Source organism: Cyrtonyx montezumae, unplaced genomic scaffold (assembly GCF_038088225.1).
Source record: "Cyrtonyx montezumae isolate F1298 unplaced genomic scaffold, pur_monq_1.0 scaffold_6, whole genome shotgun sequence".
NCBI classification, from domain to species: Eukaryota; Metazoa; Chordata; class Aves; order Galliformes; family Odontophoridae; genus Cyrtonyx; species Cyrtonyx montezumae.
In genome coordinates this window covers 4,961,807-4,982,463 of record NW_027072067.1, presented here as the reverse complement: position 1 = coordinate 4,982,463, position 20,657 = coordinate 4,961,807, and the positions used below count along the sequence as shown (strand labels likewise).

Genomic DNA, 20,657 nt, shown 5'->3' with positions numbered 1-20,657 from the left:
TTGGATGACTTACCCAAAATCACAGACAGAAGGCCATGGCTGGTTTTGATTTGTTTTGTTCTCCTTTTTTACAGGGAAAACACAGGAGAACTGAATAAGAACCCAGACCACTGAGAAAGGAAATGGAAAACACCCAAAATACTTCTCTTTCTGGAACACAGAACAGAACATTTTCCTGCCTAATACTTGTTTCTGGCAAACGTTGATGGCTTTATTATCAAATGCTGATGGCTTTATTATCAAATGCAACAGCACACAGTTGATTAAAGGAGCAAATTACATAGATGAGATTTGATTGGGAACGAGGCATAGACCTCCTGCTGCATTCAGCACTCCTCCATTTATAGCTGGTCTCAGGAACTGTAGAAGCCAAGTGAGTAAGAAAAAGGGGGTTCATAAATACCCAAGCCTCTGGACTTCCATGATGTACATCCTTCTTTCTGGTCCTTAAAACTCAACTACACCGAATGGATAAAATTTTAGTATCCCAAAGACAGCCCCATGAGAACTGATCATTTCCCCTCTCTGTGCCCCTTTTCTCTCTTTCCTTAAATAGCAGTGCAATGCGTTGTAACTGTATCTAACCCTCAGGCAGACAGTGCTGAGCTGGAAGGACTGCTCTGTCTATAATTGTGACTTCAGCATGAATACATGGCCACGTGTAGGACAGACAGCTGGGTCCAGCCTCCCAGCAGGGCTGCACAGCCACTGCATGACACAAACCAGGGACGAGCACCACATCAGCCAATGCTAGAGAAGGGTGCAGTGCATACTGCTTAAAACAGTTGGCTTTTCTCCCTCAACAGTTGCAATTACAGAGCTGGTTTTACCCTCGGTTTTTGTAACTCCCAAGTTCAGTGCACAGGTCTGTCTTCCTTCTTAGTATACAGACCACCCTTCTCAGAGCTGTTTGCCCAAAAGTCACCAAAAATAATGGTTACAAATTGTTGTGAATTTCTCTAAAGTTATCAATGTTATGGTTTTAAAGCAAGTTATTCTTCTATACAAGTTTATAGACAACTAATGACTGTAATTGAAACCCCTTGTGAAATACACCCCACTTCAAAAAGGACAGAGATTCCAAATTGAAGTTTGAACATAAAATATTTAGCACTTATTTGTACACCAGTAATAGCCAAGACTAGCACCAGTACCCAAAGTGTCTTTATAGACTACAAAAACACTCCTCAGTATTCAGAAGGAAATCTGAAACAAAGAGAACCCAGGCACTGGGGAAGAAAACCAACAACAAAATGAACAAAAAACAAGCAGAAGTCCTAAAACTCAGTTAAAATCAAGTCATCAGTACTAAGACTGCCAGAATACACTGGAGGCTACATAATGCTAGCTTAGTTAGAATTCAAACTCATAGTTTCATTTCTTTAAAGATTCGTGACAAACATTTTCAGAGATCTGCTCTAGAAATGATGGTAACTGCCAGAGAAAAAGGCATATTGCCTACTCATAAGCAACTGAGTAACTGGTAAAGTATTTGGAGAGAGAATAGAAAAAGCAAGGCACCCAAACTCTCCCTCTCTGGGAGAGAACCAGAAACCCACAATTCAATTATTAATTTTAAACAGCTGAAATACTTCCTGGCCTATTCCTATGTAAATAGAAGCAGAATTGACTAGCAAGATTTCTTCCAGACTACAGGAAGCACATTATAAATCCATACACAATAACAAAAACTGGAAATCTTTCAATTCCCCTTCACATTTGTTTTGAAAACAACATGCCAGCCAGCTATACTTTCATACTGAGCAGCATTAATTGACAGAGTTCCCACTTGCTCTCTTTAGTTCCTTTCTTGCAATTTTCAACATGAAAAAACTGAGAATCTGCCATATCAGTAGCTTCTAAAATTTCAAGGCTCTTGCATCCTTTTTTTGATTCCAGTATTGCCCCATACTGGCTCACATAATAAATTGTCATAACGAATAATATCAGCTGGATTTCTCAGTATTTTTGCTTACCAAGAATAGCTGAATTTGGTTTATGCATGAACTCTGCTGTGGTGCCCTCCAGTTATCAAACATTTACAGCAGTCACACTTTTCCTGCTAACAGCATTTTTTTACTGCTATAATCTTGATTACATTTGTTAAGGGGGAAGAAAGGCACAGAAGCAAATGAAGCACTGCAAGCTTGAGAATCCAGTGAACCTTCATCTTGCAGGGGTACCATACAAGGCACATGCAAAACTGATGAAGTACAGTTGCAGAATTTATAAAGGACTATACAACATAAAGAGAGACCATTGGAAAAAATAATCATGATGGCTTAAGGTGTTATTACCACTTACACTCATACAATTTTAACCAGCCACAATACATCAGCTTTGATAGTTCTAACTGCTACTAAAGGCTGTTCTGGTTAACCTCAATGACTTTGAAATGGTAGAGGTAACATTTCCATCACTTGCTCTCTTTTGCACTTGGACGTGATAACTGCAGAGAAATATAACACTGAGGTGAATAAAATGTAACCTTATAGGCCTTCTGCAATCAGAATGCATTGTTTCTACTCAATGAAAGCCTAATCCAAAATTCTGAAGAAACAAATATAATTTACATGCTCCTTCAAACAAAAGCAGGCAACTGAACTGTAGAGGAGTTCAAAAATTTGTATCAACCACTGGAGGAAGAAAAGAATCTAGGTTTTTCCCTCCCCCTATATCAGCCTCAACCAAAGCATCCTTCAGGTGTCAGGTACAGGTGGCATTTTCAGAAGTTAGCTTTGTGGTTCAGCTTCATGCCAACAAATCCTGTCTAACCAGCTCTAAATCCAAGAGTTTTATATATAACGTATGAAGTTTGACGGTGAGAATGTGCTAAGTTGTAAGTGGGGGCTGTTTTCTCATATGTTTCTGTAAACCTGTAAATGGCACTTGAAAAATTATACCTTTTGCTATCTTACAATTGCTACAAGAAAAGCATCAAGAATTACAATAAAGTACTGAAGTGACAAGAAGTTCCAAGTCAGCAGCCACATGTCAAGGAAAATTCAAAGACCATAAGGGCTCAGCCACCTTTGAGGCTGCAAAAAGGAAAGATCATCAGACCTGGTGAATGGCTAGTTGAAGGAAAGAGGCTACACTCTAAGGAAAGAAAGCAGATAAGGCTTCAGATGTATAGTTCCCAGCCAGTAAAGTACTCCAACCAAAGAATTCTCAACATCCATTATTATTCTTTGTGTGACTGAAGTTGAGTTGTTCCTTCTTGCACTCCCCTCAGGAACTGAAAATTCTAGCTAGCAAGTAACAACTACACTTCACCTTCAACTGTTTTACTATCCTCTATAAAAGAGCAAAAAGCCATCTTATAAACTGTTATTTCTATTTTATAATTTATCCTCCAATCTATCTGTAGCATAAAAATGTCTCGCTGAAAGTATTTATGGTAGCTTTATTTAAAACAGGATACCATGCAGTAGGTAACTCAGGAGAATAAAATGCTCACTGGCAATCATTAAAACATCACTTTTGATTTGTAAACAAAGCATATATAAATGAGAGATCCCAACCTTAGGGACTGGAACAAAATAAAACCAATTTACACCTACCACCTGAAGAAACACACTGTGAGCAAACTAAATAATAAAATCCACACAGCTTACATATATTTGGTTATAGCACTTAAAACTTCATGGTTTACTGAGTTTTATTGATAGTTCTGCCACAGATTTGTTGCAGAATGTTTGTGTCCTTGAGATTAAGAGTATCTGCCTACCAGCCCCATTTAACAATAAAATAGTGCTAAGTTTTTCACATTGTAGTAATAATTTATTTGACAAAAAAGACTTTTGTCTTCTGGCTGTGAGTGAAAAATCAGTCAGCCAATTACTTCCTTCTTCCTTTGTTTCTAAGCTCCTGAATATAAGGTCTTACTCAAGATCAAAGCCTATTACATGCATCGTAAGTCAGGTTTAAATGCTACAAGAGGCCTTTCTTTGGGGCTTTTGCACTGCAAAGACTTTTGACTTGATTGGATCATTCAGATCATTTGAATCAGAAAATGAAAAAATAATAAACACATGATGCAGAATGACACACAACTTCTTTTCATTAGGCCGGTGAAAATAGCATTTATTCAGCTCTAAGAGTCAAAAAAAAAAAAAGGTACAAAAAATTAAAGATAAGATTTTTAAAAACTTCAAATGTATTCCACACAGACACGCATGAAATTTTCAGCATTATGCTTACTGCAAACAGCCAATGGCTGAGTCACAGAGAGTAAAGAACTCAAGTCCCACATTCCCATACAGCAGGCACACTGCTATTCAGCTTCCCAGGTCAAAAGAGTAACTAAACAAAATCCACAGACTGCAAACCTGACATTAACTAATAGGAATTTTCTTTACACCATGAGAAAGTACAAGTAGCATTGCTGGCTGATACAGAGGTTGAAAAATCTTTCTTAAAGATAAGAACCACTCCTAAAGTTGGCTTTCATGTTCTAAGCTCCTTGTAAATAACCAAAGGCCTCACAATTTACACTAGGTGATAACCTGCCTCTTTACACCACTCGCATAACCTAACAGACACATAAATTCTGCTATTTTGCACCACCATCTTTATGGCCAATTAAACATGTAACCAATCATACCACTCAATCATTTAATACACTCTAATACTCAGCAACATAAATTGTACTCTCCTGCTATTTCAGACAGCACAACTAAGAACTGCCATGAGACATTACAAGGAAATGGCGTGATGAAAATGAAATTGTATTGCTCAATACCACAAGTAGAATAGAAAACACTATGAGATAACAAAGGAACAGTATGTATCAAGTCTCCACCCCCCAGTGCAGCTCAGGGAAAAGCTCTCAAGTTTTCCATATTCCTCTCCTTCATTTGAAGACTGTTTCTAACTTTCAGAATGTTCCAGGAATGGCAGAAGTGGGACAAGTTCTAAAAGCAAAATTACTTTCCCAGTGCCGTGACACTTACTGGAGTACCACATCAAGCAAACGAACAAGACTTCACATTATTTCCTGAAAGGCAAGCAGCATGAAATAAAACATTCATTTGCTAGCAATTCTTTGCTTCATTAACAGGAAAAGCATTTAATGAGTGTTTCTCAGACTAGAAAAATATATGGGTGCCACGCCTTTTGTGGTATGAGTTTGTTATGTACGTGGTGAACAGGCAGCGTTAACAAAATCCTAGCTCAGCTCAACAACAGCAAGTAAAACCAGCAGGTTCCCAGTAAAGGGCTCCCAGTAACAGCCAAAATAGCCTCAATGCCTTCAAAACACAGTTCTCTTCACGAAGACACCAAACAAGGTGCTAAAAATTGCACAGTCAGCAGCAGTTTTCACAAACAAATGGTTCTGAAGTATAAGAATTTACCACATCTACCACTGAACTTCATTTGTTTTCCTTCAGTATAAGTCTTTTTGATCAACAAAAGAAAGTACTGACGTTTGAATGTCTCCTAGGGCACAGTCTCAGGAAACCACAAGCCTGATGTCTGAACTGTACAGCACTTTGAGGGCTACTACTAATAGCAGGACATGAGTATAGCAACAGCATTGAGAGATTAAGACATTTGCCATATGTGAAAGATTCCATGAGCACAACTGGTGCCCTGTTGAAGCAAACAGGAGTTTTTTTCCACTGCCCATCCCCCTGACAGACCCATGGTCATCTGCTAAGAATTCAAAAACAATAAGAGCTTCTTCCCCTTTTTCCTTCTATTGTTAAATGATGCAAAATAATTAATGCAAACATTTATAACACAAACAAACCATTTCTTTTACGAAAACATAAGATTTTTTTAAAACTATGTCCCTCAATATTACCATCTACTGACCTCTCAGAAAATTAGAAGCAAAACTTCCTTACCAAACTTTTTCTTCTTCCATTCCTCCTCTGGCACATTGGTTTATTAAGGCAGGACTACTCATGGTAAGCGCTGAGCTTTCAGAATTCATTCTTTTTCTACAAAGGTACAACAAAAACAGACCATTATTAAAACCTGAATGTAAGTGAAGAATGTGCATTTACTTATTCACTAGAAAACCCCAACCTTAGCACAAGCACTTTTAAGACCAAATACAGTACATTTTACTCACTTAAGTAAATCTCCCAGATCAAGGGGATTAATTGGATGAATACACTGAGAAGGACTCGGCAGTTTTGTGAACTTGCTAGTTATGCCAAACTAAACACTGATTGTCTTTTGTTTACTTTTCCAAACAGATGCCAGCAGAGTTGATGTCAGCAAGCCCCAATCCAGGGCTATGCATAGTGTCAGTTAGGTTAATTGAGAGCAGCAGCCACAGCTAGTGCTGTTGTAGGATTCATACAGCACTGGGGAGAAAAAATGGATTTTGGATATTTAAAGATCCTTTCAGCATATTTTTAATAAGTTAAGATCCATATTTTAGTAGCTTAAGATCATTCCTCAGCTGGTATGCAGAAAATTACAATCACTCATGACTGAAGTGGCAAGAACAGCACAGATATTCGAACACTGGCAACAGCAATTCCCAATCTACAGTGCTCCTAAGAGGTACCTATGGCCAAATGTGCTTCAGTTAAATGACTCACATGATAAGAACCAACTGATCTCTGGATAAATCAGGTTAATTTCACGCTGAGAACTGCTACGTTTTGGTTACAGGATCCACAACCTTAACAGAAATTCTTACACCTATCTTTGGAGCTTTTTTGCTTTTAAAACAGAGACAATGCAGCCTTCTTGAATTTTACTTCACGTCTGGTCTCAGTTATAATCAGAACAAAAACTTCATAGATGAACAGAGAACAAGTTAAAATCTATATTAATTAATCTATTAGAATATAACCAGAAATCATGCTGTGCTTGCTAAGATAGTAGAAGGCATGAAGAAACATTAGAAAGCTGTTTCAAGCTGCATGGAAACAGGGCCTGCAGCCACAGCCAGCAAGGGACAACAACTACAGCACATGGCCCATCCCTGGCACACAGGTTAGGCCAATCTCCACAAAATACACTTTTGGAAGAGAATGCCAGACTCAAAATTGTGTCCAAGCAGGGTTGTATAAGAGCTCCAACAAGCACAGTCCTGGGAAAGAAGCCCCCAAATCAGCAAACTAAATTCAGCCCTGACTGAAATATCAAATTTCTTGCCTATTTAGTGTGCAGTAATGCAAGAAGAAGGGAGCTGTTCTTACAGATATTCTGACAGAACAACGCAGGAGTCCACACTTAAGCATCTTCTGCAAAGTTCCTCTCTTTTAGGAAGCAGCTGCATGCCAGTTATGCTGCAAGAGCATCATATCCTCTTGTGGCCACTTTAGTAAGACCCAAGGTTCAGAGGGAGATTAAAAGTAGTCCACTCATTTGCACACTTGGAAGCTGAAGAATCATTACAAACCCACAAGGTTGCCATTCCAGAAAAATAATAAATAAAAAATCCCATACTGTCACTGGTGAGCTAGCAGTGTACTAGAAGTACGAGTGTTCATGACTAAGAAACTATTTTCATCACTGCCTTCTCCACCCTTGGGAGGAAACACACCATACACAACTCTGCATTGAGGCTTCAATGCCAAAACTGGAAAAACTGCAAAGGACAGAAAAAAATCATACAAGTTACTATGACACCAACTTCTCTCCGAACAACTGATAATAAAAGTTGACACACATCAAAGAGGAAATAAATGATACATGGAATAAACCCAGTGTGTTCGCTCACATTCCACAAGGAAAATAAGGTAAAGTAATACAGACATCTCATCAAACTTCTCCTGTCCCTCACGTCCCCAGTTTAACATCTGAAACTGTCAGCAGCACCGTACTCCTTCACGTCTACAGCCCCGAGATCTTACAGAAACACTACATTGGATTTCCTCCCCAGTGCCATGGGAGCTAGAAGAGCTTGTTCCAGCCTCGGCACCGGGCGCCTGCTGGCACCGCCATGCAGCAGCACTTCTCCTTCACACCTCAGAGGTCGGGCTGCCATGAGTCACAACAGCTTCTGGAAAGCGATCAGGGACTCCTCATGCTGTGCTGAAACAGGCCCACACAGGCTCTAGCTCAGCCCCTACCAGGAGCAGCAGGTAATTAAACAGCTGATCTCCGAGTCCCTGACAAGTTTTACGATCATGTTGAATACCAGGAGAATTTTAGGCTCTAAAACAAAGATGAAAACTAATATTTATCTACAATTTCCAAGGCCAAAGGCATCAAATATCACCACTACTTCTCTGTCATTTCCATGAAGAATTATCAGCTTGCAGGGTCTTATCCTGACTTCTTATTGTGCCAGGCACTGCTCTGAGACTCTCTTGAAAATAAATAACTATTCTTAAAATAAAAACACAATCCATTATAAGATACAGAAAGAGATATATTTTACAAAGCATCAAGAATATGTAAATTTGAACCACGCAACATAAAAGCTAACACCGGAAAAATAAAATTTTGTTTGGAATACACTGTTTTATTATTCAGAGTGTTCAAAGTAAACCCAGAAATGAACTCCCACTAATGACACCTCAAAAAATCAAACTCAGTTCAAGAAGCAAAGGAACAGTGCTCAGGAAAAAAAAAAAAAAAAACCAATATGCTGTTCATAGGTGCTTCTCTCTGTATCACCATCCAACTCTTGTTTGGACTTGAACTTTATGGCACAGGCACTACACATGATGAAACTTGAAGGAGGAAAATAAATCTGTCATCTTTCCTCTTCTTAACGTGAAGCCAGATGCCAATGAAAGACAGTAAACAGCAGTTTAAGCAGCTCTGCTAAGGATGTGTTCTGTTTCTGTTTGCACACTGAGCCTTAACTGTTGCAGATAAGCCACGTGCACTTTAATTAAGTGTTGTCCTGGAGATCATGCTCTGCTTTAATAGGAGGAAGTGGGCAAAAGGCAATTCCAAAACAAAAACATAAGAAAACAATGTCAAAGACTTTATTTACAGCAGCTATATTTAACATTCCTGTCACTATCTTATTGAGGCAACGGCCTTGAAGAAACATCCATCCTGCCTCTCAAGAGATACAACAAATTTAGCATACCTACACCAGGAGCGTACTAGAACGACCTGCAAGAAGCATGTAGGCCCAAATCTCCACAAAGAAAAGCATTTCTCTTTCATGAAAAATCACCAACTTGGGATGCCTGACACATTCGCAGTCCCTCTGCCTTACAGTGGATTCCTACGACACAGAAATGCAGAGGAAAGCCTAACAGTGGTAAGCCACTGGCTCAAGAGAGGAAAGGCATTACATTTAAATATACTTCCACATTTATATTTAGATTTTATTCTAGAAATTCTACTATTTCCCTTAAATGGACAACAATAAGGGGAAAAGGAAAAAAAGGATCTAGCATAACATAACACAGAAGCCTCCAATCCAAACACCTGCACAGGTCAGTGCTCAGGACCATCTGAGCAGTGAGGATGGGAAGGTTCAAGAAGCTCTGAAGCCAAAACACTTCCTCTGCTCACACTGGCCTGTGAAGGGAGAAACAGCAGTCAGTCTGTCCAATCACTTCTCCCTACACAAAGCCCATTTCCCTTCTTTGCTTTCCTTACAGAGTGGATCGTTGACCCTCAGGGTAGAAGCCTTTTTGCACTCCCTGATTGTATCTCTGGGCAAGTAAGACACAGTGTGGTAGTTAGAAATTGAAGTGTCATTCAACTGCTATTCCCTACAGTTAAACTAACAAATATCTTCCAGCAAAACCTGTTCCCACAGTTCCTTGCCTCCACCAGAATCCTTTCCTTGTTGATGCAGTATCTTGTTATACTTGGTTGATAAAACCCCCCTAAAAAACTATCACTGAGTGCAGAAACAGTGAGCACTGCATTCAGGGAGAAAGGTGACAGCAGCAGCACAGTAATGTGCATCTACTGCAAAGAGCTCAGAGCATTAGCAGCACTCCTTGAAGCAGGTGTCTTGAACAAGAGAGTGCTAATGATGTACGTACGCGTGCATCATAGCATCTCGAATTTTAAACAGATGATGTTCCAATCCCTTAGAAAGCTGCACAGAAGTTTCATTTCTAGCAACAAGTGCATCTACTCTTCCATTGTTTTCTGCAGTCACACTTCCAGGCTCAATAGCACTCAGCTGCTAACCAGGAGATTGCCTTTGGGAAACAGCTCTTTGGGGGGCTGACTGCAGCTGTAAAATGAACCTCACTATTGAACCGCATAACAACAAGTACCAAAACCAACCCTTTATCCAAATATTTCTTCTGATGTTTTCAGATACTGCAGTTACCAAGAACTTGAAGCACACTTCAGTAAAACCTGATGAGAGCTCAAGAAGCATGTGAGCAGTGCTGAGAAACTTCCCACTGCAGAACCACTCCAACCCGAGCCTAGCATACCATCAGCTATCGCATACACACGCTGTGCTTACTTCACACACGTTTTAAGCTCAGCTAACACATCACTTAGCTTTAAGTCTTTAAAAATGCACGATTCACTACAGAACGAGGTCTGGGAGGACCTTTCTGAAAACTTATTTTTCAGAAGGTTTTTATTTCTCTCCCTGAGGTTTTTATTCCTCTCCCTTCATTCCATCTCCAAGAGGATAAAGAAATTCTAACTTAGTGTAATTCCTCCCTGCCTACAGCAAGCACAGAGCTTGGCTCCCTCCCCACATACACACACTAGCTATAGGCAGGGAGACAGCCTGCTCAGCCTTACATAAAAGAGAGTGTTCACTTTTGAAATAGCATGAATGTTACATTCCTTCTCAGCACAAAGTCGATTGAAAGGTAAAAGACAACAGTAATAAAAACACAAAATCACACCAGGCTGAAGCCAGAACACAAATATAGATGGTGTTCTGTGCTGGAGAATTAAAACCTATGTGAGATGCTTACTCTCAACAGGACCAGTCCATTATTTTACTGAGGTTTCATTTTCTTCCTCCCAGAAAAAGCCAAAAGACAAAGACGACATTTACAACTCATCTCAGATCACCTTCAAAGAAACCACGTGGAGAAATTCACCAGCACTGAAGAAAGAATGTTGTCACAACACAAATATCTTTCAGAATCATTATAATATCTCGATATATTGAGACACCAGCACCAGGAAAACCAGGCTCGGGTACGTGCACACAATGTTATGCTCCCAAAATATTTTCCTGATCTGGTTAATTGCTGTGAAAAACAAGTTATGGAAGAATTCTGGCTGCTGGTTTAATTCATTCTGCAAAACAGAAGATTTTGACAATAATGTCTATCAGTGGGGGAAAAAAGAGAAAAGCAAGGACTCACCCCACGCTGTCTGACCTGCAAAGCAATCAGGAGCCAGAGACTGAGAAACGTTAACAGTGTGGGGGCAAAAAGGGAACACCTGGGAGCTTTGCTGCCACTTAGGGATGGTAGCGGACTGTTGTATCAATAAAGAAGAGGAATTCTTTACTGTATCAGTGCTCAAGTGTCTTAGTAACTCACAACCAAACCTTTCCTGTCTGACCAGGCAAAAGCTCCAACATGAAGAAACCCTAACAAAGATTTGAACAGAATATTTTCAACAGAAGGTACACACACAAAATGAAAAACATAGAATCATGAAGGTTAGAAAGACCACTAAGATCACCTGGCCCAACCAGCGACACGTCAGAGAAGCCTGTTTCTCTGTGGACCAAAAGATCCAGATGTTCCTCATATTTCAGGCACCTGGCTTCAGCACCAGGCACAGAACAAAACAACCTATCCGTTCCATCAGCGTGCAAGAACAACCCCGTACCACTATTTCTCGGCCCTTTTCCCCTTTCCAAGTCTTTTTATTTCCCTCTTCCCCCTTTCCAAGTTTTTTTTTATTATTATTTCTTGTCAACAAAGCAAGCAAACAAAGCACAGCTTCGTCATTCTGCTGCAGATTTATTGCTAGTCTGTCTACTAAGAAAAAAGGGGCAAAAACTTGCACTGATTTTGTTCCTATATGATGATTCCAAACACGAATCCAACTACTTTCATGCTAAACTTTCTGCTCTGTGTTTTGCAGTTGACACTATGCAGCAAAACAATGTGGAAAAGTTCTTTCCAAAGATTAGGAGTATTTATGTTCCCAATTCAGTGACTCATGCAGTGAGCAATTTCTGAGATGAACTTAACTCTATCCACCTCAAACCTCTGAATTTGAGAGCAAACACAAAGTTCCTATTCAAAAGTCACAACAATGACAAAGATGTTACCTGTGACCATTTCATCTGTTTTCTTATCTGTGGAAAAGCTATTCCCAGAAGGATCTGTGTTCCTGATAAGAATACTAAATGCTATAAAGCCACACAGAGTGCAAAACTATTTGTTTAGCTATAAACAAAGCTATATAGATTTAAGGGACAACTTATTAAACAAAAAGAAGTGGAATTTTCTGAATTTCTGATTGAAGGAAAGTGTTTTTCCCATAGTAACAGCAGACAGAAAAAAAAGAAAGAACGCATTGAGTGTGCAGTGGCCCAGCATCCAAGTAGCACAACTGCTGCCACATGTTTTCATGTTCTTCTCTTCCTTTCAAAATATTACAGCCTCTCTTATAATAAAATGATCTGTTCTCAATTTTTTTTAGATAATGGAGAATGAAAACTAAGAAAAGCAGCACCAGACTTGATATAAGCACAACTTCTTCCTTTAATCAGAGCGATCATTTCCAGGGAACTGTAACATGTTCAAAGTTTATCTGCCTGGAAGGGTGTCAGGTTTTCTCTTTAACATTAAAGTGATCATCCTGTCAGCCCATTATCTTAATAATCATGATTGTTTAGCTCCAGATTGCTGCATGGTTCCATGTCAAGTTCGTTGAGTTCATTAGTTGTTGTTTTTTTCCCTTTTTTTTTTTTTTTTTTTAACTATTTAGTTCATTTATATTAACATCATACAAAGCTTTGCTTTGTCCTTTCCTGATTTGGAGTTTTTCACCTGTGTTGCTAAGCACACTTCAAACCTATATGGGAGAGCTTGAAAGATTCTCTCTCCACACAGTGATAAACTTGCTTGAGGAGATTTGTTCTAGGATATTAATTACATATCTGTGGAGCACCAACAAGAAGCTAATGTTGATAGCAACTATTAATGTATTTCAGGGCTTAGGCCAAGACAAGAACCTTGCTATCCACGGGTCAATACCAGGTTCAGGATGTACCCATCAGAAGCTGGTGGCTCTAAGTGCTGGACCAGGTGCAACCCACACGTGCCTCCCACCTCCCCCAGCTATGAGTCAGGATCCTTCAGTTAAGGCCACATACAGGCAGAAGCTGTCAGCCACCCCAAGCACATGCACTGCCCAAACAATTGGCCTTTGTCATCTTCAGAACAAAGGTGACAGTCAAGACAGAACCTTCTGGGACAATAGTAACTGGAAACATTGAAATACTTGAAATAAAAGCAGTGGGATGCCTGATACCAGAGATAAGAACTATGGGTGCATTCTTCTAGTTGTTGGTGGTTGGTTTTTTTTTCCTTAAATTAAATTAAAAATTTCCTTAAATTTCCTTTTATTGTGGACAAATGGTGAAGAGTTAAAAGTAAATAAATGTACAAGTAGAATGCCTGAGAGATGATACCAGCACAGCAGCTGCTCTTGCTCCACAGAAACCACACAAGTCCTGTTTGAGACTGCCAGCTTTCCTAGTTTCTGCAAGCTTCCCTGGTACAAATGCCAGCAAACCTTTGTGAAGTTGTACCATGTGCTGATTACACCTGCAGAGTTACAAAGGAACGGCACCGCTGGGGGGACAGTTAATCCTATGTAGAAAGAGAATCAATAACAGCATAGGGCTCCTTTCTATGCACATAAAGTTACTGTTTGTATACGTAGTGTTTGGACACGAAAAGGAAAAGGTACTTGTAATGGAAAGCACATAAAGCTTCTTATCCAGTCTAATAATTCAGGAGGAGATAGCTGGATCTCACTACTGGCCACGCCTTCAAGTGCTCCTTCAGCAGCAGTCTGTACAAGGCACAGACCACATCACGCAACCCAGACCTACTGCAGTGTACTCGCTCAGGCCTGGCACCCCCAGGCTATATCCATCACACGTGTGATTGGGAAGAACTACATCAATCTGCATGCAGTGCTGCTCAGATGTAACAGCCCGAAGGAAGGAACCAAGGAGCCTGTAGGACACGGATAGATGCAGACACCCAAACGTCAAACTTCTCACCCAAACTTCTCCTTGTACAGCCAATTTAGAGTACTTTTGTCTGCTTCAACTCTTTGCAACGCAGTTCTGCTCTGAATTTTCCAAGTTGTTAAGGATCAGAACAACTTCTCAAAGTGCACGAGCTATCTGTCGCACTCAGGTGAGCTTTCAATGCTCGTATCCCCAAGATTTAATAAATAACTAAATAAAGAGACTGATAAAACAAACAGAAATCAATCCAACAAGCCAGCAGCACTCAATGCCCCCAGTCCTGCAGCCCTCCATTACGCGTACCTATAATGCAAAAAGGGATAAAGTGGCAAACCAGAAACGACTTCTCAGTCCGCACATCACCTCTACCCGAGTGCTCCATCCGGATTCCGAACGCTCCCATTTCAGATCCTTCCACACAGCGCTCGGGATCCTTCAGAGGAACCGCTCAGAAACTTCAAAACGCGGCCGACGCACAAACACGGCTCCAGCACACCCGCGATTTAAGAGGTTAATTGGCTTAACTACCTAAAGGCAAAGGTTTAACGCGCAGAAAGGACGCTCCTGCTCCAGAATTAATAACTGCCGCTGAGCCGGGACCATCCGAGCAGCAGCAGCAGGTAGCGCCGCGTCAGCTCGCACTGCCAAAGCGGGCTGCGGCTGGAGCTGCTCGCCTCGCGGCTCAGGGCGGACCCGGACCGCCGTGCCCGAGCCCGGGCACCCCGGCTCCGACGGGAAACCGAAGGAGAGTTCAGTTGGGAACAATAAAGCAGAGCCGGGGGCCCCACGTCCCGCCCCGCCCCGCGCCGCTCCCCCTCCCCGAAGGCAACGCAGCCCCCCCCCGGGAGCCTCTCCCGCTCCGCTAAGGGCACAGAGGACGGCGGCTTACCGCGCTCCCTGCGGCCCTTCCCGGGCTCCCGGAGCTCGCAGCCCGGCCGGGACTCGGCGCCAGCTCGGGCCGCGGCCGCCGGCGTGAGGAGCGGGCGGGGCTGCGAGGAGACGCGTGGACCCCGCCCCGCGGGGACTGACAGCCAGAAAGCGAGAGCCGTTAGGGCAAAAAGAGGCGCTGAGTGTGTAAGGCTGGAAGGGGGCACGGCGATCACACGGCCCAACCTCCAGCCCACGGCTGTCTGTGCTCTGCGGTGCTCGGACACCTCCAGGGACGGTGACACCACCGCGCCAATAACGAACCAAGACGTACTGAATAAACATCCGTGGTACACCCGGGAACTTGCATTCAATAACAAGTCTATAGGCACTACTTCAGTGTAGCAACGATCACTTAAAATAAATGCAAGCTCCAATGAAATAAAGGTGCTCGGTCCTTTTCCGTAGCAGAGCTGCCAACATAAAGCAGCCCATGGAAAAAGACAAAAAATAGCTCCCCGCGTTTTGTAACCCAGAGGCACCAGAAATACTTTACAATAGAAAATTAAATTATAAATTTACATTTAATCGGGTCTCACTATGCTTAGGTTTCCCATTTCAAGCCCGGCATTACGCAGTGAGATTCAATCTTCCAGTTGTTTCAAAGAGCTGAGTCTAAAAATGCTCTGAAAGACTCAAACTACAGAGCATTCAACTGGAAATCAGCCACCAAGATCCCACAGTATTCCCAAACAAATTGTGACTCTGGCCTATGTTTTGGTACTCAGCACAGCCTACTTTGTTAGTTTTTTGAAATACAGATTGGAGAAACTTGGTGCTTCTACTAAAAAAATGACCAAACAATTTCTCCTTTGCATTTGGTTGGGGTAAAATTGCTACAGCCACTGTGAGATAAGCTGCACATAGTGAGAAAGCTACAGAGCCATGCATCAAAAAAAATCAACCATACCTATTCTCTGTTCTTTCCTATGCTACCAGAAGCCAGACAAAAGTAATTGTTCTCTGCAATTTCTTTTTTCCCCATCATTCCTAAAGCAGCATTTCACATAACTCATCAGGTGCGGGGACTTGGCACTTCCCTACCCAGGGAATTACACTGTTATGAGCAAAATCTGGCTCACAGCAAGACCAGTGTAACTGGTGGAATGCAGCAACCTCTGGGGCTGCTCAGGTCTGGTTGTCTGTGATGGATTCCTGAAATGCACAGTCTTCATCACAGCAGCTGCCAGAACTGGAGAGCAACCATCCTGCCCCCTGCTCCAGAGTGCCACTGGAGCACCTGATACAAAGGCAGCACGTGCCTGTCCATTTCTCATTCAGGACTTAGCAAGGCTGTAAAGGAAAGCGATGGTTTTGGGGCATTGTTTGGTATTCATTATCAGGAAATGGGAAGAGATGCTCTGTTTGGAAACCATTACCTTCCATCTGTTCTATGAGCCCTCAACATTTCCACTTACACAGCGAAGGAAGGATTAGCTAATGGAAATTATATAATGTAAAGGGTCTCAGCCAGATCAGCTGAAAACACTGACCAGGGAGAGAGAACTCTTTTTCAATTGCTAGTAGCTTTTAACTTGTAATTCTTGTTTTTGAAGATTAACTCTATGACACAACATGCAGTTGCTGTTTTCAGCCTTTTAAAATATTCAGTATGAAATTTTGTTTATTAAGAAAAGTACCGACTGCCTTAAATGAATTACTTCAGTCCTGAAGCTTGTCCTAACGCACAGCAACATTTGAGAGTCATATTTTAAAAAGATCATGATAATCTTTGTTTTTAAAGCCAACTTACGGGGGGGCAGCAATTTTTCAAATACACTCATTTCCCAGGTGTGAAGGCAGCCTAAGCAGAGGGTCAAGTTCAGCAGTGAGAATCCTGCCCCATTTTCCTGATCCCCTGTAACTATTATTCCCACTCCACCCTCGGTAGCCGAGCGTCGTCCAACTGTCCTGCAAAGAGATGGTGGTTTCCTTCCTAACTCCAGTCACACCTTGGCATATTTGCAAAAGCTACAACAGTGAGCAGGCAGTTTCCTTTCTGCTGATGACTAACAACTGTTACGGGAACGTTCTCTGCATCGTTCATTTAAAGACAAGCAGGCTTAATGCTGTTCTCACTTCTAATTGTTCTGAAATTGGTATGATGTAACTGACAGCAACGAAACCATTCCTGACTCACCAAAAAGATAAAGGAGTGATTCCCACAAACCAGGCTCATATCAAGCAATAGTGTTTCTGGAAGTGAGTTTTGAAATAGGCCCCTATCAAACTTGTGGGAGGCCACAAGTCTGCCCTAGCTCACCCTTCAGCCCCCTACTGCAGATTAAGTAAAATTCATAGCTTGTATCCACCCCACTCTCCTCCTCCTCCTCCTGCAGTTCTTCCTGCAGCCCTGCTGTGCAGCCCTCTGCTTCCCACCACACTCAGCAGCAGAAGCTCGCTGCTCACCTGTCACAGAACGTGGCTGGGGCATAAAACAGTGCCCGGACTGGACTAGAACACTCACTGGACTGTTCTACCCTGGGGGTTATTGCAAAATGGCAAAAGCTGCAATCACATCTCTAACCAAACACGCTGACTGTCTGCAGGCTGTTGAAAGCACCAGTATGGCTCAAGACTACGACACAAATCCCTGTGTTCTGTCCTCATCTGACATCAGTCCCACCTCTCCTCTGAAGCAGACCTAGTTCCTATCTAGTTCCTATCCATTTGTCATGTAAAATGACAATATTAACACTTCTTTACGACAGTTGCATGTCTAGTTGTGCACTTGATTGGTGTTTTTTTTTAACTCACAGCTCTGATGCTTCTCACTCACATTGTCAGTATCTGGTTTCATCATCAGCCCCACTGAAACCGGCTGAATCACCTGAGAAATACAGCACTGCTAAAAAGGGGTGTGGACACAGCAGTCGTGAAAGACTTTGAGAATGCTACCAAAAAGGATTTTTATATTGTGATTACTGCTCAGCACATTGCACTGCACACTACTTTCACCAGGCAGTACCTGGCTGCAGTGAAATGATCTCAGCCCCCTCCAGTTTCCTACATATCTCACTGGTGACTGTTTTCTTTGAAAGAGAATTGCTATGCCAGGTATCCAATCTTCCAGCAAATTTAGTCCTCTATAACTGGATTAGAAATAAATTGTCTCTGCCATGAAAGGAGTGACTTCTATTAATATTTTTAACCTGGATTTTTAGGGTCCTGCCAGCAGTAATAAAGAACTCTCCACCTACAGTTGTTCATACCAGTCATTACTCTGACAAAAGTCAGAGCGTAGCCTCAAAGAGTGCTTTAATCCTATATGGGATAAACACTGCATTGGTCTCCAAGACTTAACACACTTGTTTTCTGCTCGGAATATATCCTCTAAGAAATTATGATCACTGATAGTTGAGTAAAATCTCATCATGAAGTACTGGCTATTGCAGTAGCTAAAAGCAAGTTCAAGTTGATTTGCAGACAAATGGTAGTACAGAATTTGCACAGGGAGAGCACATGTTCTACGATTTACAAGTAAGTGATTCCACAGGTGCATACTTCCCCTGTGGAGAAGAAATATCCATTACATAATTATTATGCAATAAATTTACCTGACTCGTGTAATCAACAAGTCTGCCTCTCTGAAATTGACCTTTTTTGTAGTGACTAAATAGTTAGAATTCCAGGTACATCAGCAGCCCAACAGAACGACAGTCCACACGCTCGCTCTTGCTGGTTCAATCTTCTTCACGGTGTCAAGGCAAACCTGCCAGCAGTCTGCAAAGAAAGGTGGTTGGATTTCTGTGGTAAATCACTCTAGAACATTACAGCTCCACATCCACTAAAAAATGAAGTCTTTACATTAATAGGTGAAGAAAATTCTCCAGATGTTATTCTTACACGTATAAATAAACTGATATATCTAACTTTATAAATACATATATTATATATTTCTTTTCTGCATCTCTCATTTTCACTTTAATGTTTTCAAGCTCCCAGCTGTCCCCAAATGTCTGTATTGAAATAAGATACACAAATCTTGAACTGTGCCTCTATCACTGAGGTAGACATGGACAAGCATTTCATTTTCTGGTCATCCAGTTTATGTTTGACAGTGAGGAAAGAATACTTCCTTCTTGATTTCTGAGAGCAATACAGCCAATTCCTGCTATTTCTGTGGACTGCTTCATCTACCCATGAAAGTGAACCTTATATGTAAATTGTGCTTTATTTAATAACATCTAGCAGAAAAAAAGTAAAATAATATCCTGCTGTAAAAGATATAATCTGACAATAGTTCTGGTATTTTGAGTCTGGAAAACAGCAGCAGATAATGACAGCAAGTAAAATATGATAATTTATTGCAGGATGAGAGAAAAATTCCTTCCACTAATCTATAGTACAGCCTTTAACTTCTGACCTTTTACAAGTAATTCAGCTCTGATCATTTATTGTTTGAATACACATATTGTGTGCAATGCACGTTTTGTCACTATAACTCAAATACAAAGTTCTAGGGTTTTGGGGTTTGATTTTTTTTGGGGGGTGGGGAAGGAACATTTCAGTATCAGGTCACCACAGTATTGAAATGTAAGATAAAGAAAAGTAAGAGCTAACTTCTCAGAGGTTTTTTGAGATATATAATCCATACGCACATCCCCATATCAATCCATGTAGAAAAATTTGGGCCAGCAGTTCCCAAACATCAGGAAAACATTCTGAGGGTGTTTATATTTTAAACCAAAGGTATAAAAACTAGGGAAGCACCTCCTTTCCATTTTCTTTTAACCACAGAGTCCCTTGTGTATGACTCCAAGCAGAGCACACAAAGAATAGGACTGCAGAACATCCTTCTATACACCTCGAAGATCTCCAGTTCAGATAAGTAATTTGAAATTCTCTCTTGAATTATAAATGCAACTATTAACACACTTAATGAATTTCAGCATGTCTCTGATTTATGTAGTGAGAGGAGCAGAGTCTGGAGCTGAGAGATAGAGAAATAAACATTTTAAACAGCATCCTGTAACGTCAAAATGCAAACCTTCAACACAGCCTTGGATATGCAAACTAAGCGTGAAGTGTGGGGTTCACTTCCTCAACAGTAACAGTTCTACAGACTCATTACAGATTTTTTCTGTCTGTAAGTTTGGTCGTGCCAGACCAAGTCTGTTATAAAAGCCTTCATTTACCTGAGCAACATAAGGAATATGAGTGGTTTTAAGACTTATCCTTGAGAATACAGTCTGGAGGCTTCACTGAGTGGAACACTGAAATTCATTCTGATTTAAAAACAAACAAACAAACAAAGGCATATAAATCTTAGATGATTATTGCATCTTCTTTGGCAAAATGAAGCCAGTGCAGTTCATCACAACTTCACAGTTCACGTGGACAGATTTCACTTGACACATAAGTATGTAATGCTAGGCAACATTCCATAAGGATACATAGAAAAAAAAATATGAAATCATATTAAGGCAGTTTTATTAAAAAAAAAAAAAAATCAGACCCGATCTTTCCAATACAGAACTTTCAGACAACTACAGTTTCTTACAGTCTTACATACACACCGAAATATCAGTTTCATTTCTAGATAGGGAGTGTGAACAGCAGTTCAAGTCTGATTATTCATGTGGTGTGCATAAGTGCAGAAATCGGATAAAACAACTGGACTGAAGCTAAG

General features: G+C 41.0%; 1 protein-coding gene across 1 annotated transcript in view; it reads right to left on the bottom strand.

The window, feature by feature from the left end:
- The window catches only part of ARHGEF3 (Rho guanine nucleotide exchange factor 3), a 95,104-nt gene extending 89,160 nt beyond the window's left edge, over nucleotides 1-5,944 (bottom strand). Inside the window, exon 1 of the mRNA XM_065749812.1 lies at nucleotides 5,853-5,944. Coding sequence (XP_065605884.1) covers nucleotides 5,853-5,941 — 89 coding nt within the window. The 5' untranslated portion in view covers nucleotides 5,942-5,944. The remainder of the gene's footprint in view (nucleotides 1-5,852) is intronic.
- Nucleotides 5,945-20,657: the final 14,713 nt, after the last annotated feature.